At 40.7% G+C, this 21916-nt stretch overlaps 1 protein-coding gene across 1 annotated transcript in view; it reads right to left on the reverse strand.

The window, feature by feature from the left end:
- Positions 1-1378: 1378 nt before the first annotated feature.
- Positions 1379-21916, reverse strand: part of POLQ (DNA polymerase theta) — a 54020-nt gene continuing 33482 nt past the window's right edge. The window contains 13 exon segments of the mRNA XM_074808995.1: positions 1379-1865; positions 5658-5773; positions 7559-7712; positions 9191-9315; positions 10884-10995; positions 11351-11535; positions 12164-12282; positions 14698-14833; positions 15311-15485; positions 16875-17012; positions 18678-18871; positions 19980-20220; positions 21709-21905. Of these exon segments, the coding sequence (XP_074665096.1) occupies positions 1752-1865; positions 5658-5773; positions 7559-7712; positions 9191-9315; positions 10884-10995; positions 11351-11535; positions 12164-12282; positions 14698-14833; positions 15311-15485; positions 16875-17012; positions 18678-18871; positions 19980-20220; positions 21709-21905 (2006 nt within the window). The 3' untranslated portion in view covers positions 1379-1751.

The raw sequence follows: 21916 nt of genomic DNA on the forward strand, positions 1-21916 counted from the left end.
GTTTTGCTGCACAACAGGCAGGTGGTGGATCAGAGTCCAGGATGCGGCCTTTTGTACGCAGGGCCCATTAACATCTTTTAAAACTCACCGTGTTCTTGAAACCTCGGTGCCAGGTACTTCTGATGTCAGGATAACGGCCGTGCCAGAAGCGCCGCATCTGAAGTTAACAAACTCAAGCATGCTACCAGGCTGCTGAAAGCCAAGTACGCATCCTCTCAGATCGGGCTATAAAGGCAACTTCAAAAGTACACTTCTTAAAAAGGATCCGGGAGAAGTTCAGAAATGAGAGAATAATTAGGGGCTTGAAAATCTCTCACAGGAGGCAAGAATGGAAAGATGGAGGTTGCTTACCTTAGGGAGGAACTACAGAAGAAAGGCATGATAAAATAATTAGAGGTGTAAAGAAGATGATGGGAGGCACTACAATCCTCCCTCTCTTCTAACATACAAAGGCTACATGATGAAAATAACAGAATTCAAGGCCAGGCATTGTATGAAGTTAACAAAAACAGCTGAACTTGTATAACCATTGTAACCACCTGGAAGGGAAATGAAACTATGTGTGAGGTTTAGCCAGACCAGAAGGTATTAGTGAGGAGAGCAACGCCAAATAGTGGTGGATTAATTCCCTGTGAGCTCCTTCCTTGCCCCCTCTGTTGAAGCATCTGATCCCGGCAGCTGACCAAAGTCAGTCTCAGGACCAGCTCAGCTTGACAAGTCCAAACTCCCAGAAAAACCTTCTGCCTGATCACGGGGATGGAGTCAAAGACGCTGAGACAAAGCACGGGGGAAACCTGAGCAGTTTTTAGTGACGCTACCAACAGGCAGGGTATGAGGCTTCCCTAGGGGACAGGTCTCTGGATGAAGAACCACAGGTCACTCACCACCCTTCAGCGACACCTTTCTAACACACTAGACCTCAAACTCCAGCAAGGTTGTCACTTCAACTGGCCAGACAGATTATTTTTTTTTTTTCCTTCACAAAAATACAAATTGGTGTTAAGTTTTTAACCAATAAATTGCGTTTCATTCTTTAAAGAGGAATGTTTTTGCTGGTAATTTTGTGTTAACTATAAGAGACTCCAAATAATATCCCTCTCAATGCCAGCTTGCAAGGCAGCAGTAGGATGAATTACAGCAGTCACCAAAATGCTTTCCTAAAAGTCGGAGGCCAACCAAGAACCAGTTCCAGTCACTGTGAACACTGCCACAGCTGCTCAGTGAGAAATCCAGCCAGCTGTAAAGCCATTTCAGCACCTGAACATCATCAGCAAAATTCAGTACAAAAGGATCCTAGCAGAGGCCTGTAAAATTCAACATTAAGTGCAAACATGATTTTTTTTTGTCCTATACACAATTACACACAAGAACAGCCAAATTATCTTTGCGCCTTGTTTTAATATAATAATCCAGCTCATTTCATATGTAATAAATTCATTAGCTTTGGGGTTTTGTTTTAAATTACAAGATCAAGCTTATTTTAACAGAATTCATTTAAATACTGCGCTTTTAGCAATTAATAATTTCACAGTTCTGTAAACACGCTTCACTGCGCCGTCTGACCTTTCAAAGGTTTGGCTTGGTAAATTCATACGAGCTTCCACCACACATTTCAGAAGCCAGCTCACAACGCCGCCTGCAGAAACACGATACAGGAGGATTGCACCGCACGCAGCTCTGTCGTGGGCTCTTGCCCTGCCCAGTCCGTGGCACCTTCCGCCTCACTGCACGCAAGAAAGCTGCATTTCACATCAGAGCTCCAGGTCCTGCAGGTCTCCCCAGCTAGGGCCAATTTTCACTTTAACGTTCAGTTTTACTGAGAGTTTGACAGCGTTTTCCATCTCATGCTTGACAATCTGAGCGACCTACAAGAAAACACTAAACATCAGATGAACAGGTAACTTCAGTGCTGTGTTTTCCTGTGTCAATAGCTGGGGTGGCCAGACACCTGGAGTCCTCTCCTGCATTTATTTGCACTGACTTACCACCGGTGGGAACGCAGCCAAACATTTTCATCCCAATTAGGGTTTACGAAAGGAGAAACTGTACAAAGCCAGGAACATTTTATGCAGCACAGAGTTGTGACTGGTTCCACACTGTTCAAGATTACTTAGAAAAGAGGCAAAATTAAGTTTCCATTAAACACTAAAGAGTCCTGCAGAGTCTCCTCTTTCACCCAGCTGCATAATTCACAGTCTGCTCTGAAAATGTCAATGTGCTGAAAGCAAGACACAAACCAAATACACCAGAGGCAAAGAACAGTGTTGCTCCTCGCTGTGTCAGCACGAGAGGCACTCTGTGAAACACAAACTACAAACCTCGGGCAGAGCAGATCACATTCAATGGAGGTGCTAGAAATACCACTCAGGTTCCCCCTCACTATTTTGTTGAGGCAACTCCAACGTTTGCTGCCCTCCAGAAGTATTTCTAAGAAAACACTCATTTCAGTACACAGTTAGGGGACCAGAAGATATTTTTGACTGTGACTTTTTGGATGTAAGAGACTGGATTATTTTTTCCTGACTGTAAATACCTGCCCTGGATAAAAGGACTCTCCTTCCTACCTGAAGACCCACGTGGAGTCCAGCCTGTCCGACTGCTTATTTGAATGAATCTTTCAGTTCACACCCATCCCATGAACCTTTCCCCAGCAGAATGAAAAGAGGCTTTGAAATTATTGTGATTCCTCATCTCAGTTAGGGGCCACTGTGTCAACATAGGAACTATTCAAGCTTTCTGACCCTTCCATGGATTTTCATTAATTCCCACACAGGTATCCACAGCAGAAATTTCTCCACAGTTTTTACTGGGGAATGGAGGAGGGATTTGAGGAGGTCAGAGCACAGGAGTTTACAACAGCATTAAGAACTAGGGGGAGATTTGTCTTCCAAAACCCTACACCCTTACATACCACATTTCAAAATGATCTTGATAACCTAGAAAAATGCTTTCAAATAGGATGTAATTCAGCACAGACGAGTACAGAGTAGAAAGAAGCAGGGTAGAGAACTAGGATAGAAATAATCTACTGTTCAAAAATAGGATGAAAAATAACTGCCTGGGCAGGGAAAAAATGGGGTTATCAGAGAGTAAAAACTGAACAGGGTTTAAGCAAGGCACGCTGTTGTGAGAAAAAAAGCAAATGCGATTCTGGAACACAATAAAAGAAAATGTTGCTTGTGTGACACACAGATCAATTTTCCACTCAATTCAAACCACTCCAGCCTTGATCAAGTTTGGGGCCCAGTATTTCAAAAGAATCATGAACCATACAGAGGGAGATTCTCTGAGAATGGTCACAGGTCCAACACACACCACCAGCGAGGAACATCAGATCAGGGCTGCTGCACCAACAGGAAAACCTGCGTGAGGCACCTGGGGAAGCTGATGGGATGGGACAGGACATGCACCAAGGTACCGACCCAGGGGGGGCTTTGGGCTCTGAATTTCCCATCTTAAAAACATAAATGCAGTGATGCTGGGAACAAGCAAGCAGTTTAAGAGTCAAAGGCTAGACGCTTTTAATCTAGTCTATACCTTTATGTTCCTAACTGACTCCTCATTGCCAGGGCCAGCTCAACAGGTAGAAGGTGGTCAAGCCTCCTTCTATCATCTTCCGCAATATTATCACAGTCTTGCTGTTGTGACAAGCTCTGAAATCTCCCTACCTTCACTTTGACATTCTGCACAGACCAGGAAAGCCCTGATGCCCCAGGCATTTCACACTTTAGCACAAGAAAAAACAGGTATTACCCCAATGTGGTCTTTTATGAGAGGCAAACTAGCTCACTCGTAGACTGCAAATGAAAACAGATGATCACTAGCATTTTGTCTCTTACAAACCATTTGTCAGGATACTCTGATTGGAACACAAATTCCTAGATATATGGAAAGATATTTTTAGTCTTCTTTTGTGCACTTCAGCAGCTGAAAATAAGCCAGAGTCAGCATCAAGCCTGTGACCAAACTAACTTGTTTGAATAAAAATTGCTGTTGCAGCACAGAAATAGATGATTTACAGTATAATAAAGCTTTGGTGCCAGCAAGATGAAAAAAACCTCACCAATACAGAAACCAAGAAATGCTCAGTTCTTTTTCACTAAAAGATATATTGTAGTTCAAAAGGGCTCAGTAATTCAAGCCCTGCTTTCAGCTGGGGCTTAAAAGGGAGAGACTTCAAGAGATCCTTTCCAACCCAGATCTTTCCACTATAGGATAATTCTAATGGTACACCTGAAAGAAGAGCAGGCAGCATTATAAAAAAAAAAAAAAAAAAAAAGAGATCTTTTCCAGCCCTAAAAACAACTAATCAAAGGGGTAAGAAGTACCCTGTTGTCTCAGCTAGACAGAAATCCTTGAAAAACAAGCAAATCTGGCACAACAAGGAAAGTCAGTTTAGGAAACATGCGCTGTGTGCATATGCTGTTTTAAGTGACTGCTCAGAAAATCTATGGACAGAAATATATCTGAAGGAAGTTAGAAAAGCTGGTAATAATTTCACTTGAAGTTGAGGCTGTTAATGGAAAAATAAAATAATAAGCAAATCCACTCACTTGGCCCCAGTTCTTCTGGGGACACTGATAACTTGGACTCAGTATCTAAAGACGTAAAATCCTATACTCAGGGGATTTCAGTTTTATACAGAAAGAATATTAGGAGACTTTTCATCTCTAAAACAGCCTGCCCGGATTGAAGCAGCAGATGTCTGAACAGACCTGGCAAAACAAACAGAAGCTTCAGCTGAGATTCAAGAGAAAAATATTAAACCTTTTGTTCTTAATGAAATTTAAAAAAAAAAAAAGAAAAATGCTCAGGCCAGACAGTTCTGCTGAAAGCTCCCTCAGAGTAGGAGTTACTGCTTGCTATCAGGACATGGCCTTTTGTCATTAAAGATGTGTATGCGCAGAACAGAAGTGGGAGAAAGGCATCCCAAGCTATGGAAGCACACCCTGGGAGCCTTCCTGCGCTTGTGCTCAGGACTTGGGAGAACACTGAGCTGCCAACATACAGCCAAAGCACTTGCCACTGACAGCTGTCACGCAGACACCGCTATGGCCAGGCACAGGAGCACCTACGCAGTGGAAGAACACACAGAGACAAGTATGCACTTGAAAGGTACCCGAAGTCCACACAGCACATTTCTTATACCTCCCTCCCATGTCACTAACCAGCACTGTAATTGTCCTACCAGAAAGACAGGGAATGAGGAAACAAGTACCAGAAGTACAGAATCCTCCTTTCCCTACACAGATTACAAACCACAGCTGTATCAATACATGTTCTGAGTTAGGCACCAGAAGACAGGAGTGTAAACAGGGAGGCAAAAATACCTCCAAATGAGGAAAAGCTTTCCCCTACACCTGTCAATAATATTAAGCTGCTTCATTCATCGACCTTGCAGAGAAGTTGTATGGGCTGCTATTATAAGCAGCAAAGCACACACTGGAAAAATGAAGCCATGGTGATGGCTTGAGTCTGAAAATAAAGGGATCAAGAATATGAACATCATTTTTCACCCAATTCAGCTTTGTTTTCACAGACCTTTAAGCACACAGCAAGAGAGGATCCAGGGAAGAGAAGCTGAGCCCCTAGAAGAAAGGCTTGTTTGAAACATCATAATGCAGTAGGTAGCTGAAAAAGTAACTGCATGGCTGTACCTGGATGACATCATCCTCTGCAACTTCATAGAGGAGCTCGTCATGAAGTTGGAGAATAAAGAAACCTCCGCTGATAGGATGTAACATCCCTCTGTTGCTCTTCCTCACTAGCCTTCCTACAAAGGTGAAGAGCACAGAATGTTAGATACCATGATGCAAAGACATGTTTCCCGTAATTAAAAAGCCCTCACACATTCCTAATGCTGAGAAAAAGAACATGAGGAACTTTAAAATGAAAAAGCCCGTGCCTACAGATAAAACCACATAACATTACTATTCTATCAATATTTGTACAGCTACTGAGGGAAAAATGTTAATGAAAAACATTTTAGATATAAACATTTCAGCCTTACATTATAAAAGAATGAATCAGAACATAAACAAGAGACAGTTGCATCTCCTGAACCATCTGTTTTAAAAGTAAATTTTAAATAAAATCATGTCAAGTTTAATCAGAAGTCAGTTCACAACATTCTCTCTGGCAATGAATTAGGATTCTGCTTTTCTTCCAAAATCATTTTAATGGCTAGTCTAAAAATGCAGTAAGCCTCCTCTCAAATGCAGTTATCTGAAACTGTAGCTACTACTCCTGATTAAAAAAATGAAAGAAAAAAAGAGCAGTTCTTGAATAAACAAGTAACAGCTGACAAAACCAGGATCCTGGTAGGTCTTTCCCGACAAAAATAAAGCAGAACAAACCATTCCATAGCAAAGGCTTTTTTTAAAAAAAGTAAACAAACACAACCTCACACACACAGACACTAAAGTTATTTATTTCTCAGGTTAGCTAGCAGGAGGACTCCAGTTCACAACTACAGGAAGGGTTTCACAGCATCATGAGTTCCTCACACAAGCCTCACACCGAAGCAGCAATGTTGAAGAAGCCACGCGATGCTTCTCTGATGGCACAGGCACTTATAACTTGCTGAAGGAGAATTCTTTCCAGCTCCTGAAACAGCTACTATCAGAGGACGAAAAACTGTCACAAATGCATCTATTTGCCTTCCTACAATTACGTTGGCCAAAGGTCAGTAGCTCCTGGCTCCTGGAAGTGGTGGGAGGTTCTGCTGAGCACATGCCTTCTACTCATAGCAGACCTCTGAATCTTGTCTCTCTAAAATAAAACTCCCTGACATATTTTTAGAGGTTCAGCAATGAATTATTTAGTTTTCCTTCTCAGTCCTACAAATCAGACTCTTCATATTAAGATAGCTTCATGTTTCAGGTTGAAGCATTTGAACTATCAAAGAAATATAGCACTCCATCCCTTAAGTTGTCTTTCTAAAAATACATGACTGATGAACAAAACACTGTCTACATTATGCTAAAAAAAAGTCTTCACAGCACTCCTCTGGGAATGAGTATTCCCCCAGCACAGCTTTGCTATCTGCAGCCAGAAGAAATTTATGCTGGTAATTGCTTCAATATAATACTCTTGTGGAGCCTCTGTACATCAAATTCCAGTCAACAAATTCCAGACTTAATTCTAACCAAAAATTGTATTTTTGGAACTAGAAGTTGTACTGCTCTATCTTTTCACTGCCTTTGAAGCCAGAGTATCTGCTCAGTTTCTCCTTCCTACTTTTGAACAATTCTGTGATGGCATCACAGACCATATCACATATGAAGTCCCACTGCCAACTTCTGCAAGATCTGACTTGAGGCAGTTGGGGTTTTCGATCTGATCACACCATTTGCTTGTTTGTGTGTTGAGCAGATATTCTCCCTCCTTCCTTGGTGACTTTTTTGCTCATTAAACACAGACTTACCACTGTCAGGAAATAAAATGTCTCCCACTCCTAGCCCAAATGCCCTAACTTTTTTTTGCAGGCATTTTTTTTTTTTTTTAATTAGTAACACTGAAAATTTCACTCTGGTGTGCAAGGAAGAGGCGAGCATACCAGTCTTATCTCTCTGTAAGGAACATTCCAGATGTCCATGAGACTTGGTCACAGAGGAGAAAGCTTCCAGGCGTCTCTGAATGTTCACTGTGGCTGTTTTGACAATGTCTGCAGCAGATCCCTGAACAGTTGTATTCACAGCCTGTCGCTCTGCCTAAATAGAGATAGTTGTTCTCAAAACTCACCCAAAAAAATAAATCAAATCCAGCATGCCACATGTACTTCATTAAAAATAATAAATACATGGCCAAATACAGGCATAGTAAAACCTCCAGATAAAGAGTTTGTTATATCTGCCTGAAAGAAAGACATTATAGACTAGCTTCAGATGCAAAATTTCTCCAGGCGACTGAGAAAAGCAGGATTTCCACAAATTTAAAATTAATATCAAGGGTAATAACCTGCAAGAGCCACAAGCCACAAAAGGAAGAAGCATACACGCGTGGTAATAGTTTCATGAGGAACAGAAAAATCTCACAGTTAATCCAAGTATTTCTGCCTATCTTCAGAAGCATCAGGAATGGATAACCAAAGGCAAGATGGACTAACAGTCTGGTCTGTTGCACTGAACCCCAATGGCCAGAGCATTACAGCTGTGCAAAAACACACCAGACCACACTATGACACAATGACATTTTTTTCCACACAAGCAACCTCTTTATTAATCCCCTCCTCAGACAAGAAAACTGCATTCAAAGGTTCTTCTCTCTTTAATTAGAGCTGAAATGTGTGCAAAAAGTTATGAGGAAGCTGAAATGAAAGTGAAAATAATTAACTGGTCTTTAATATGATTTACAAGAATAAATCAAAGTTGAACAGAAGGTACATCTACAAAGCTTCATGCTGTAGTATCCTTCAGATTAAATAGTCAAATCATCTCAAAAGTTTTTTGAAAGTCTCCTTGTTTCCCTTTCAACTACTAGGAGTACCCCCACTTCCTCCCTCTTCCACTCTGATCTTTAATTCCGCACAACCTCATCCAGCTTCCTACTGAGAAGTATAATGCTTCCTCCCCACAGAAATGCACCAACATCTCCCCAAGGAGTCAATTCACTCTTACTGAAGCAGAGTCTATGACAGATGTGTCCAAAATGACCTTGAAAAAAGATAATGCCACTGCAAAGGCGTATATTAAGTAAATATTTATCTAACAAGTTAGAGCAATTTTCTTTTGAGGGAAAATAAGAAAAGAAACAAATACCCAAAAATATAGGACTTAAATGCCCTTTCTTGTTCAAGTGCTGAAAGCATATAACATACGAAGACTGCTGAGTGGGAGCAACTCAGTCTGAAGAGTTAAAGCACATCACTCTGTGGAGGCTTTTTAAAATCATGTCCACTTATTTCAATAAATTACTCACTCCAGCTCCAACGTGGGAGTTCTGAAGTGAGGTTTAGCACAGCGATGACAGCTCTACACCCAGTCACAGATGACTTATGTCAAGCAGACCTTGACAAAAGCTCTGTTATTCAGAGAACAACTGAGGAAACAATGAACTAAGTGCGAAGTGGAAGGTCATGACCAAGATGGCTCATAGACCCTGTAAAATCGCAGATATGGATATGCAAAGAAATCTAATACTTTAAAATTAAAGGAAGGATTTTAAAAAAAAGGTACTGCACTCAACATACATGAGCTTTACTGTAGGGGTTTGGATCTTTGATAGCTGGCAGGTATCTCCGTCTTCCCAGGATGGTCTGCACAAACCCATCTCTTCTGCAGTTCCTCACTGTCTCCCTCAAGAATTTCTGAATCCCTGTGAAAGGCAAGAGAAAGTTTTCCCTAATACAGCTGACATTTCATGTTGATTTCTCACTGGGGTCACTGGAAGCGGTCTGGGACACCCAAGCAATACAAAGGTCATTCTTTAAATTTCCTAGAACCTGTCAGAGGACAAGGGCACACGATCTCTCATTCAGCTTATTCGCAGCTCTACTGGGAAACCTATTAAGACTTTTGAGGTGGAAGAGAGTGTATAGCATCAGGATATCTGGCTGTGCACAAGGAGGTAGGAAGTCCATTCTGCACAGCGCCCAGGCAAGGAGGATCAGACATATATTATTGATAATGGAGAGGTCAGGACCTGGACCAGCACTGGAAAGACAAGTAGTAGGGAAGGGAGTAAGTTGAAAGCAGAAGTCAGAGCCCTTGATGCCTCAGGCTGCCTGACTTCAGACTGTGTCACTTCAGATTCTAGGATGAAAGAAACTCACCCACCTGCACTTTGCAAGGGAAGGAGTGAATCCACCGAGAGTGTTAAAAAGAAACTTAGGTCAAAGAAAGGTGAGACGGGGAAGAGTCCCTTTCACTGCAAGTTCAGGTAACTGCACTAAAGTGGAAAAAGTTAACTTCAGACAATTTCTTTCCAAGATTTACAGAATATAAAATGTAAAAGGAGCTATTCAAAATCAAGCCTGACAGCGTTAGTTAATTCATTAGGTATGTAATTCAGCATGTCAACCAGGCAATACATATGAGTGAAAATTCATAAGAAGTTACAATATAAGGTACACTGCAGAGTTTGTATGTATGCACGGGTACCGAGAGGGAGGAAGCAGGAAGTAAGTTTCTAATGGTTATGAAGGAGAGACTATCCAGAAATTACTGGAGACTCAACAGACTCTTAATAGGACACCATTTCTCAACATCTGTCTCCTAAAGAAACAAACCCCGAATCTTCAGAATGTAACTTTTAGGCTCATTTCCAAGTTTTATGATTAGAGCTAGCTGCCTCTCATCCCATTTGCCCTCCATTCATTTTCTGATTGCAGCTCTACTCTCTCTGTAGCCTTCCTAAAAATTAACACGCTTCTTAGAAATGCAACAATGTCTTTTCACAAAACATGGGAGAGCTGCTCTGAGCAGTTGGAAAAAAATAAGGGTTATATGCAGAACAGTTTAAAACTTAGTGAAAGCAGAAGAAAGAAATAGTTATATTTAAAAAATTATAAGAAGTATGGTCTAAAGTTGTATTGCATACCCCTTGAAGCTGTGTGTTTTAATAAGGAAAAGAGTGTTTCTTATTCAGAAAGTTAAGAGCTTTAAAATGAATCCCCAGGGCTTATAAATTAATTAAAAAACCAACAAAATAATTAAAGCAATAAGCAAACAACAAGGTCCTAAAGATGAATAAAACCAGAGTGTAGAGTAAAACATTATGGAGCATCAACCTGCTGTGTTCGTGTACTGGACTTTTTAAATATTAAAAGCTTTTTCAAGAGAGAGAGGAGTAGTAGAGTGCTGAGATAAGAATTTGAAGAGACATAGAGAGAAGGGATGACAAACAACCACCACCACCCAGCTCCCAAACAGCCATATCCAAACCTGTGTATCTTGATTTGAAGGATTCAATGTAATTGGCAGCTTCATGTTCATCAATCCCCATCTGCTCGCCTAAAGATTTTGCTCCTATTCCATAGATGATTCCATAGCAAATCTGCCAGAGGACAGTGTGAAGAACCGCAACCATATGGTGAACCATGCAGAGAAAGCAGAGCCAAACCAAAATGTGAATCACTGGACGACAAGTATATGGGAAACAAGTGAGAGCATTCAAGAAGAGGCTACCTCTGAGTCCGAGCCATTCATGCTGCTTTTCTCCATCCTCATCCCCCGAAACCCAGACAAGCTCCAGTTGAAACGTGTGGAGAGTGGCAGGACATACAAAGCAACTACTGAACAATCATGGCCTAAGCCAAACAGAAAACCATACTATCGTGACTCCCTGATGTTTTGAACACTGAACCTTCCTATCCAGAGAGCTCCTGCTGAATTCTTTTCCTAAAGATTACCTGTTTAGCTTGTTGCCTGGTCCCATCTCCAACAGCTTCAGGATCAATCATTTTCCATTCTGCTGCAATGCTCTTAAAGACATCAGTACCCTCGTTCAAGGCTTGAATGAGTCGACAGTCACAAGACAAATGAGCAAGGATCCTCAGTTCCAGCTGAGAGTAATCAGCAGCCAAGATTAAGCCACCTGAAGCCAAGAAGTTTGCAGCAATCATTATTTCATAAATTACTCCAACGACATTCCAACAAGAAGGACTGAAGCTGTCCTTGCACCTTCTGCTCTGAAATTTTTCCACAGCCACTTCTAACAGACAAATTCTTGCCTGTTTCCCCGATGCCCAGGTCTGCCTGCTTTGCATCTAGCCTCTAAATCTAGAATCCACCAAAACCACAGAGACAAGTATCTGTCCAGGTGTCTGTGTAAAAGCCTAGCACCTAATAGGAACGATCAGCACAGAGATGAGACCAGCAGACTTGTACTGAGCCAGGGCAGGCAATGCAATAACTGACATTTGGATAGAAAGAACACTAGATAGAGTGCAATTTGTATATTAAGAGCTGCCTAAGCTACCTCTTCAAAAAACAGGTATTCTTAAAGAGGAAATGAAGGTGAGAACATTTGAATACTTTTTCCAGCTGAAACTCTCTCCTTTACAGCCTTGTGAATAATTTTGAGGGCATGCTAACTACTGCATTATTTTCCAAGTGGGCTGCTCAGTCAGATACATACTGTCATCAGTTCTTAACTCTTCATTAGATCTAGGATTTTTGGTAACTATATTTTTAACAATTACAGAGCAGGATCTGGGCATTACCTGGGAAGGGAACAAAAGCATGCCTCATGCTAACAGAAAATGGTATTCCTCTTTCTTCCAATCGGTCTTCAGCCTGAACCTTTAGACCATTAGGCAAAATACTGGAGCGGTTTCTACATCTGCAGAGACAAAGAATGACTGTTCTTCACCAGTTTCTAAAACGCTTAAAGATGAATAACCATTTTTGCCACAAAGAATCAGTGAAACAAGTGAGACAGTAGCCTCTATTCCAGTCTTCTGGACAATCCATACCTAAATTTGACCATGAGGGAATTGGACAGAGGCCACATGTACACCTGAAGCGATTAACTGACTCTGAACAGATTCAGTGATAAATCTTTCTAGTACATGCAGGGTTTGGTTCATAAATTGGGTGATTCCACTCCAAAACAGATAAGATGAAAGACCCCAGATCTGTGATGGGTGCATTCCAAGATAGCAGTCCTAAAAATTCAACACCTCACCTTGAGTGCCAAGTCTTCTCTCAACATCATTCTCACATGCAGAATGCCTACACCAGCCCATACCTAGTAGAGACAGAAATTTTCCCCCACAACATCAGCCTCATGGCTGCATACACACACACAAATAAGTCTGTAAGAGCAGAACAGAACTTGCAGAAGATGTGCTCATAAAACACTGCACATTTCCTCTCTAAAGACAGAGCAAAAAATTGCCCCAAGGCAACTTGATTTTCTTTTCCAGAAGGCTAGAAGTTTACAGTGGTGCTCTGCAACTTCTCAGGGCTGGCTTAGCTCTCCTGTCCCACCAAGTCACTTGTAACTGCAGATGGAACTGTATCCATCAGTGCACCCACTGAGCAGCACACAGCTGGGACACCATTCACAGCACCTACTCCCATCAGCACCAGTCTACCAGTCAGCCCCCTGGGTTCTCCACTGGAAGTCAAAAGGCCTTTATAAGTCCTTGATGTTCGGTTCAGGGATCTGAGCAATTTCTTTATCAGAATCAAAAGGTACCTCTGAGATCAAGAGTAGTTTCAGCAAAGCACAGAAAAGACATCATGCTCTCTTCCCTCGTGCACTCCCTTTTCTTCTTATACCTTGTCATTTCAGGGATGGTAGGGATCAAGGAAATGAAAGATAGCACAAAAATGTCAGAAATAAATTTTCAAAAGAAATAAAGGTGAGGGACAACATATGGGAACTGTAGAGAATGACACTGTCCAGCATAGGTTCCCAGTTTAGTAGAATGAGTAAGGGCTTTATACCATGAGCTAATTTAGCTACACTTCTTTGGCCAGAAGCTTCTTACAAGAGGAAGGAGTAGCAAGAGCAATTACTAAGATAGAAGACAGTTTGGACCAAAGTTTGGAAGGCCAATCAGACTTAGGCTGCATGACAGCTTCTTTTGTGCCAGCAGTTATTTCTGTGCCTTTAGGATTGCCCATTTCCCTAACACAGCAGCTGCTTTATTAAGGAATGTAGTCCCAAAAGTCAGCCTGAGAAGCAGACCTCTCTCAAAGTTCAGCAAGCATCCCACTCCTTTGATGGACTGCTTCCCTACAGGGAAGACTAAGAACCCAGCCCACTCTCCAACTGTCCTGCAAAGCTGCTGCAAGCCTGAGCACTGCCAGAGCTATTTCTCAGAACAACATTTCTGCCTCCATGGCTACGCCTGGTTCTTCTGAAGAGAGACAGGCAAGATCCTGGTACTCCTGGGCTCTCGTCCCATGACCTACTCAAGGCACAAGGACATTAGACACATGGTAGTAGGAAGAGACAGACAGAACAGCCAAAAACTTCTCAAATGTCTCACATCTTGCTATGGGAAACAAGATGATAAAAGCCACTCAGGTGACACATGTGGGACAAGAACCTGAATGGAAAGAGAAACTGAAAGGACAGAAAACCACCAGCGAGTATGGAGCCCCTAAACTCACAAACTAGCTGCTAAAAGATCCACCTTGATATTTCACTAGACTTTCACGCAACTGTTTAGGCACTGGCATGTAATGCTGTCAAAATAGGGCATTTGGTTAACAGAACCAGATTTAGAAATCTTTTTCTGCTATCTGGTAGCTTTTGCAGGATCGTTATCACAAACAAAATTATTAACAAAGAATGAAAAATACGTTGACCATGTTCCCTTACACAGGGAGCTGCACAGCATAAAACAGATGAACTTTCTTCTGCTTCTTCCATAATATCTTATCCTCTTTCAGAGTAGCTCTTGGAAAGTCAAACCAGATCCTAACTTCAAGTTTAGTTACTTTTCACACTCAGGCTTTCAATCCAACAGTTGAGAGCATAATGCTTAATCTCACTGTAGGGTCTTATAAAGAATTTCAAAAGCAAGCAGCTACATGGAGCCACATGATGTTAGTATTATTAGGTCTTTCATATGTGTCACTGAGTTTTAGGTATTTACTCCCCTGAAACTAAGAGAAACACTGAGTAACAAGTCATACTGACATGACAGCAACCACAGGTGAAGTCAGAAAAGAGAAATTTGGCAACCTGACAACATTCAGATCAGAAGAGTAGGCAGAAGCTTTGCCGAGATCCTCCTACCTGCCCCCAGAAACAGCACGAGAATTAACATTTCCATAGGTTCGGAAGGGTGGGCTTTCTTCAACCACAGTTGGCATTTCAATCTCAAAATCTCTTGGCACATTTTGGATATTTGGCTCTGAGAAGGTTATTCGACCTGAGAAGGAAGACAAGGCAGAACTAAGTAAGGGTCCAAAAGGAATCTCTCTAATTTAGCACAGCTGAACACACATCTGCATCGCCAGAAAACAAGGGGCAGGAGGGTGGGACAGGACACAACCACTGAGAAAATTGAAGAAAAAATAATTTAGGTTTAATGGGCTTGAGATGGTTCCCCTTCAGCACTGCTGTATCATTAATAAGAAATCCCAAATCCAGAATCTGTTCTACAGTCAGAGATTTACATGTTAATATGTGCAAGAAATTAATAATACTGCTCGGTGAACACAAAAGCTATTTTAAACACATCTAGACTTTCACAGATTCATGTGAAATAGGTATTTCAGTATTTTCATTTGGTTGAATTAGAGCACAGGCTTGATTTCCTATCTTTTCCCATAGAAGAGCTGCCCACACACAAAAAGGAAAAAAAACCAAACAGTAAATAGTGAGGATTTTGCACGTATTTCTTTACCTGTAGCTGTGTGAGTCTGTGACACTGGATATATCCTTTCCATTCCCAGTGCAGAACTGAATCGCTTTTCCCTCTGTAGTGGAAACACCACTTTAGTAATGGCATTATTGATCCTCCTCCATTCCAGTATCAGCCCTGGCAATGGGTGAAGTGTCTTTAATTTCTCCAAAACATCCTTGTGGGGAGAAAAGGGCACAGGTATAAGCAACTGCCTTTAAAGCTTTATTTATAAAGTTTATGCAGTTCTGCAGGGAAAAGTGATTCCTTCACTCACAGTGAGCTTCCAGTGTCGCTTCCTTGAAATTAAATGGATATCCCTCCACTTATACCATCTACACCTGAGCAATCAAAGCACCATGGGCTTTGATCAAAGCTGCAGTTTTATTACACACAAGACAGCAATCACTTCTCTTTGGACTTCTGCATCCTTATCATGACTCTTAGTCTGCACCAACCAATAAATCATCTGAAATGATCAAATAAAGCATCACTTGCCATAGGTCCCCTACGTTGTCTCCTCTTGCTCAGTGTTAATGCTCCTCCATCTTCTTATATATTTTTGTCCCTGCTCTCTATCTGTATACTAGGAATTCATAAAATTAAGCCCTTAAACTCCTTGAAAGACAAAGCTGATCACTAGTAATCAAATCCTTTCAGTTAAATCAGAAATATGAAGGGACTAACAAGAATTTCAAAAGACAGTGGCATGCAAACATTTCTCAAAATAACATTTTTTTGTATGCAGCAGGCAGCTGCAGCCTCAACCCTCCACATTACAAAAGGAGGAAATCCTCACTTTGCTTCTTGTTCCCTGCTCTGCCACCACCACCACCACACTCACTGCTACTTGAGTTTCAGAAATCAATACTTGTCTTCTAAGCGCTGACTATGCTGAACAAGGGGAAACTAAGAAAACAACACAGATTAATGAGTCCTGAAAAGAGAGAACATCTATATCTGCTAATACCACTTGTCTGGCAAGAGCACCCATTAACCTGCAGCAGTTGGTATTAATGCAACTCCACAATATTTATCAACTTGCAAGCATGTCAATAGCCTTTGCATACATACAAGCTTTTGATATACTAAATTTGATAAGCCATCAGATCATCCATTCTGAAGACAAATCCTCTGAAGCACAAAATACAGATATGGTAGTACCAGACAGGGAGAATACTGTATTTAATCACCATGGTAGTTAAGTATCTTTCGAGTTGACGTTGAAAAATTCTTCTACTATTGGCTTTACAAAATTATTGTGCTATTTTGGTCTTACATGTGGTTTGGGAAATCAAGTGTCGCCTGATTTATTCTTATTGAAGCCTGCTGTTTAGAGTCATGTCCTCACTACACTCATGCTTTAGGAGGAGTTAATAACTCTGCTGACAGAGAAGGCAGAATCCAGTTTGAATTTCCAGTGGTAACCGGAGGAGCAAAAGGCATTTAAAAATTTACTTTCATTTAAGTCAGCATACCTAACTCCAATGTATCCAAGCAGAAGATGTGTGAAGTAAGAGGGAGTTATTTTTACGGTCACTTACAGACTAGAACCAGACTACTGTACCTTGGTTGTACTGAACTGCTTGCTTAACCTAACCCCGTTTCCTTTAGCAGCTGCTCTTCTGGTGTAACCCAGAGTTTTCTTGTTCCCTTGAACCTTCACATCTCCATTTTGTGGCAACTTCAGCTCCAGGAACAAAACCTAAAAAAGGCCAGCATTTTAAATCAGTTTCTGCATGCTACTCCCAGGAGAAAACAAAAAGCAACTGAGAACTTAAACAGCTTATTCCAACCAAAGGATAGTATGAATGCTTCGGGTAATTAAAAAGCTGATTAAAGATCTCTGCTATCAAAGTCACTCCTCCTCACTTTAATTAACTATAAAATGCAATCTAAAATCTCATTTTCTGAACACTAGAAGTTTGAGTTCAGAGGTATGTCTTTAGAAAAGGTAATTAACTCCATCCAATAAGCCAGGTTACTGCTGACAGTCAACTGTAATAAAACGTGATGTTAAGATGACTAGAAGTGGGAAGAACATCGGTGAAAAAAAGAAGCGTTAGTAGGGAGCAGGCTTCAGAGCAACATGAATGGCATAGAGGAGGTGGTCACAAATATCTTTTATAGAATAGTTGGAATATTAGTTTTTCTAAGAAATTGCCAAGAACTGGAAAATTAAGTATATGCTCACCTGTTGACAGACAGAACACTATTCTGCATTTTTCATGTTCCTATGTAGCAATATACACTATTTAGTGGCTATTGTGTTTCATTTCACAGCTGGCAGAAGGGAATAAAAGCTTTTCTCTTGCATGTTTATGTAGCACAAAAGTTTTACTGACACAGAATTATAACAGTAAAGCTCCACTGACCAATACAAGATAATTTACATGATTCCTAACATTTCCACATGAGAAACAAGCTCCTGTAGTTCAGAGAACAGCATTTCAGAAAAAACCTTCCTTCCCCTTTTCCATGAAGCAGAGTGAAATTGGAGCCAAGCATTATTTCAAGAGTTCTCAGTCAGACTACTGTTACTGAGAAAAACTCCTGCATTTGCAACAAAGGAGGAACATTTCTGTGGAACTTCTTTTAGTGATGGCTGCTTGTAAATTTTGACTGCTTCCATATAAAGTATAGCCCCTCAGCAAGAAATTAGTATGTAGAAAAGAAACAAATGGGAAAAAAGCATGCACAGCATATTCCTATGATTCCATGTAGCATGCATTAAAAAATATATAGTAAAGTTCTTCAGGAATAAAAGGATTGTTAATTTAAATAGAAATGTTTCTTAGGCTTAAAAAAAAAAAAATCAGTTCGTAAAAAACAGACAGTAGTTGATTCAAAACTATTAAAGCAGTCTTTCTTCCTCTTTCATCCTTGTATAGGGACCAGGGTAACAATGCAACTTATTCAGTACAACTATTCTTAGACTCAGACTACATGATATCACATTACATCTCATGTGCAGAATACTGATAATGCAAAAAAGCTTTTCTAGTCCCGCACCATTCATCAGAAATATTCCAAAATCCATTTTAATCGGCAGATCATCTCATGCGCCATGAGAAGCCAAGGTCCTATACAAACAACAGGCTTACTTCCACTTCTACCTTCTTTATTTCTGCTAAAGTTAGCAGAAATCAGAATGATTAGTAACAAGCAGGAGACGCACAGCACCTTGCAGGAAGCAAGCTCATAACACGTGTAAAGCCAAATCAACTCTGACCAGAGTTCAGCTTGCCTTTTGTCTTTCTTTCAGACACAGTCTGCCCAAGAAGTGGTTTTTTTTCTTAAGCCTAAGCAAAAGCCTCTTCAGTGTAACTTCTGAGAAAGTTCACCCCCTCCCACCCAAACCTTCACATACCTCTGCAGTGTCATCAGGGCTGGTCAAGGAGAAGCTGTGGCCTGCCAGCTGATACGCCTTGGTCTCAATCTCGCTCAGTTTAGCTTGCATGACCTGCTTCTGGGTTTCATATGCTGTTGTGCTAAAACCAATGCCATTCAGCTCCAGCAGAGCCAAGCAATAATGGGTGGGCATTTCCACTTTAGAAAATACATCTGTAGTAAGTACAAACCCCCAGGAAAACTATTATAACATCAAAAATAGATCAACTGCAGATCAACCAATTCGTAAAAAAACAACTGGGGAATCCTCAGTTTTTAAAATCCTGAATGTCCTGACACACTGAAATCTTTTAATATAGATTTAGTTTAAATACTTTTGTTTCTGGAACATTTCATAGTAAGAAATATTTCATAATAAGAGGTATTCCAGAATTTTTTATCATAGAAGTATTTAAGAGAATAATAACTTCTGTCAATTTTTTTTTCAAAGGAATACACATCTTTCTGTATAACAACATTCTATAAACCACAGACATGCTTAATGTAAAGCTTTCTAACTTGATACACCTTCATTCCACCACACACATCTTTTAAAAATGTTCTAAGGTTTAGTTGTCACGATCATAAATGATGTGGTAAACTTGCAATAAAAGACTTCAGTGAGACTGGACCCTAATCTTAGGCTTTGGATTAAAATTTAGGGGAAACAATCATAAAGCCCACCAATAGGTACATGCTTTTGAGGGGGTTGGTTTGCTTGTTTTTAAACAGAGACAAGCACTCAGCAAATATTAGTGCAAACATACTGGATCATTCACTGTGGGATCACAAAAGTTTCATGGACACAACACATACATGGCAAACAACGTACGTGGGCAGGCCAAAGAGCAAGAAATTTCCTTCAGAAAACATCTGAGGATTTCAGGAATTGCTTCTGACAAGAAAATGCAAAAGCTTCTGAAAATGTTCACGAGCAACCATAGACAGACCCACAGGTCCCCTCAGAATGGCCAGGGTACTCACCTGGGAGGTAAAGATCTGCTTGGTTCAGAGACTTAAAATAGACTCTGCTATTGGTTTAACCAATGGAACTGGGGGATATTCAGAATATAAAAATTAGATTTTAATTTAAAATTTGTTTTTTGACAAAATAGATGAAAGGAAGTCCCCTCTTTTCTTTTAATAAATGAACATTTTGCCACAGAATATACTTAGATAAGAACTTCTGAATCTCCTCTCTTTTCCACTGATCATTCAGCCTGTGGTAGCACAGCTCCCTTTACCCTCCATCTTTGCCCCCAAGCAGAGGAGTTCTCTTTACCTGACAGATTTTCCTTCTGTAATTCATTATGCAGTTGGTTCATGACGTTGAAGATAAGCACTGACTCTACTGCGGCTCTGTACCGCCCAGAATGATCTCCACTGGCACTAAGCCCCAGGCTCTGCACCCCTTGGCCGGTGCCTACCCCTTCCAGTAGAGGTAGCTCGTTGGGGAGAAAGTTAGTCACCATGTTGTGAAGTGTACGTTCCTTAGAGCCAGAATCAAGCAGCCAACATGCAACCTTAAAAAGGGAGACCTCCGTGAGACCTTTTTTCCATTTTAGTCATAATACAATGTAAATATTTAGCTGGGGGTTAATGCAAGATTATAGTGCAGATTATCCTTCTTGATTTGGCAGGCAGACTGGAATAACTTGCGGAAAAGTTACATGATTGCAGATAAAACCTTCAAGAGGGCGTAAGTCACCGAAAAAGCTTCATTCTCACTCAAAGTTAATTCTGCATAATTGAAAACCTTATCCTCTGTCAACTAAACACATCTAGAAGTGTTGTCCTCAGGTTTTTTCATTTATTAAAACCCAACACAAAGGGAATTAAATATGAAAATCAGGATCAAAACATGTTTAATCTGAAAACTGACTTTGTAAAAATCAGAACTTGCTATTGATCTAGAATATTAGTCAAGCTGAGCTCTCCTATTTTTTGCACATCAGCACTAGTACCAAGAATTCTGCAAGGCAAGTTTTATTCTCAGTAAGCCTCATACCTCCCACTGTCTTCAAAGCAATTTCGCTTATAGATATATTTCAATTTCTTGTGTCAAAATAGGATGAGACACAGGGCTTCTGCATTGTCTCTGCCATATAAGCAGAAGGTAAAAATCATATGCATATACACAGGTGCAGGGGGGTGGTAATGTGCACATGTATGTATATATTCATTGCATCACTAAAATAAACAAATATGCATATGACTCCATTTAACACACGGAACAGTGCAGGGAAAGGTGCTACTGTTATTACTCTTTAATTTTATCCTAAAATTATGTATTGGTATGAAAAGCTAAGTTTGTCCTTGTGTTGAACACCTTAGCTACTTACCTGCAGACTTTAATATCACTGTGATGCTATTCAACCCATGTGTGATGCAAGCTTTAAAAATCAACACCAGAAATTTCTCTGAATCTAGAGCTTTTCCTAACAAGGGCAAGAAGGTGCTTTCACATCTTTTTAGTGTTTCATTTGAGTTACAAATGGCACCCAAGCCTTTTGAAATTACATGTAAACTTTGTTTTGTTTTGAGAAAATAGTGGTAAGCAAGGTGGTCCATACAACACATAGCAGTAAATCATTTGCTTACAAAGTCTTCTGCTCTCAGAATTAATAATCTGACCAGAAGCACTTCTGCCATTTCAGTCCCAAGCTGCTTCTAGCAACAAAACAAGAGTTCAGCCCTGTCTACTGGGATGGGGTGAGATTTAAACTCATCCTCCCCACCCAAGCAATCAGGCGTGAAAGATTACTGTGTTAACCTATCACTGAACCTGCTCCATTTCTCTTGTGGGTGCCATGAACACACATATCAAAAGAAGCCTCCTCTAAATATTGTTTTAGACTTTCCACCGGAAGAAAATGTCACTAAACCCCCCGACAGATGTGCATATTCAAATCTAAGTAACACAAGGAAAGTTCCAGAAGGTACTCCTGTCTTTCCACCTGTGTGTTTAAACTAGTAGTTTTACCCAACCTAAATTTCTTTATCCTGCAAACCTTTGGGTCTTCAAAACTTCCTTCCAAGGAGATGCCACAAGCCATCACCAGAGTCTTGTAGTGCTGAATGAAGTTATACATGACAAGCGAGCGCTCCTGCTTGGGCTGCTTCTGCAGGTGCAGCTGCAGATGATACAGTCTCTCTGTTACAGACAGGTTTTTGTCCAAGGGTGGCGGTGCCAAACTCATACTGATTTCTAAGGCAGGA

The sequence above is a fragment of the Strix aluco genome, chromosome 2, assembly GCF_031877795.1.
Source record: "Strix aluco isolate bStrAlu1 chromosome 2, bStrAlu1.hap1, whole genome shotgun sequence".
NCBI classification, from domain to species: Eukaryota; Metazoa; Chordata; class Aves; order Strigiformes; family Strigidae; genus Strix; species Strix aluco.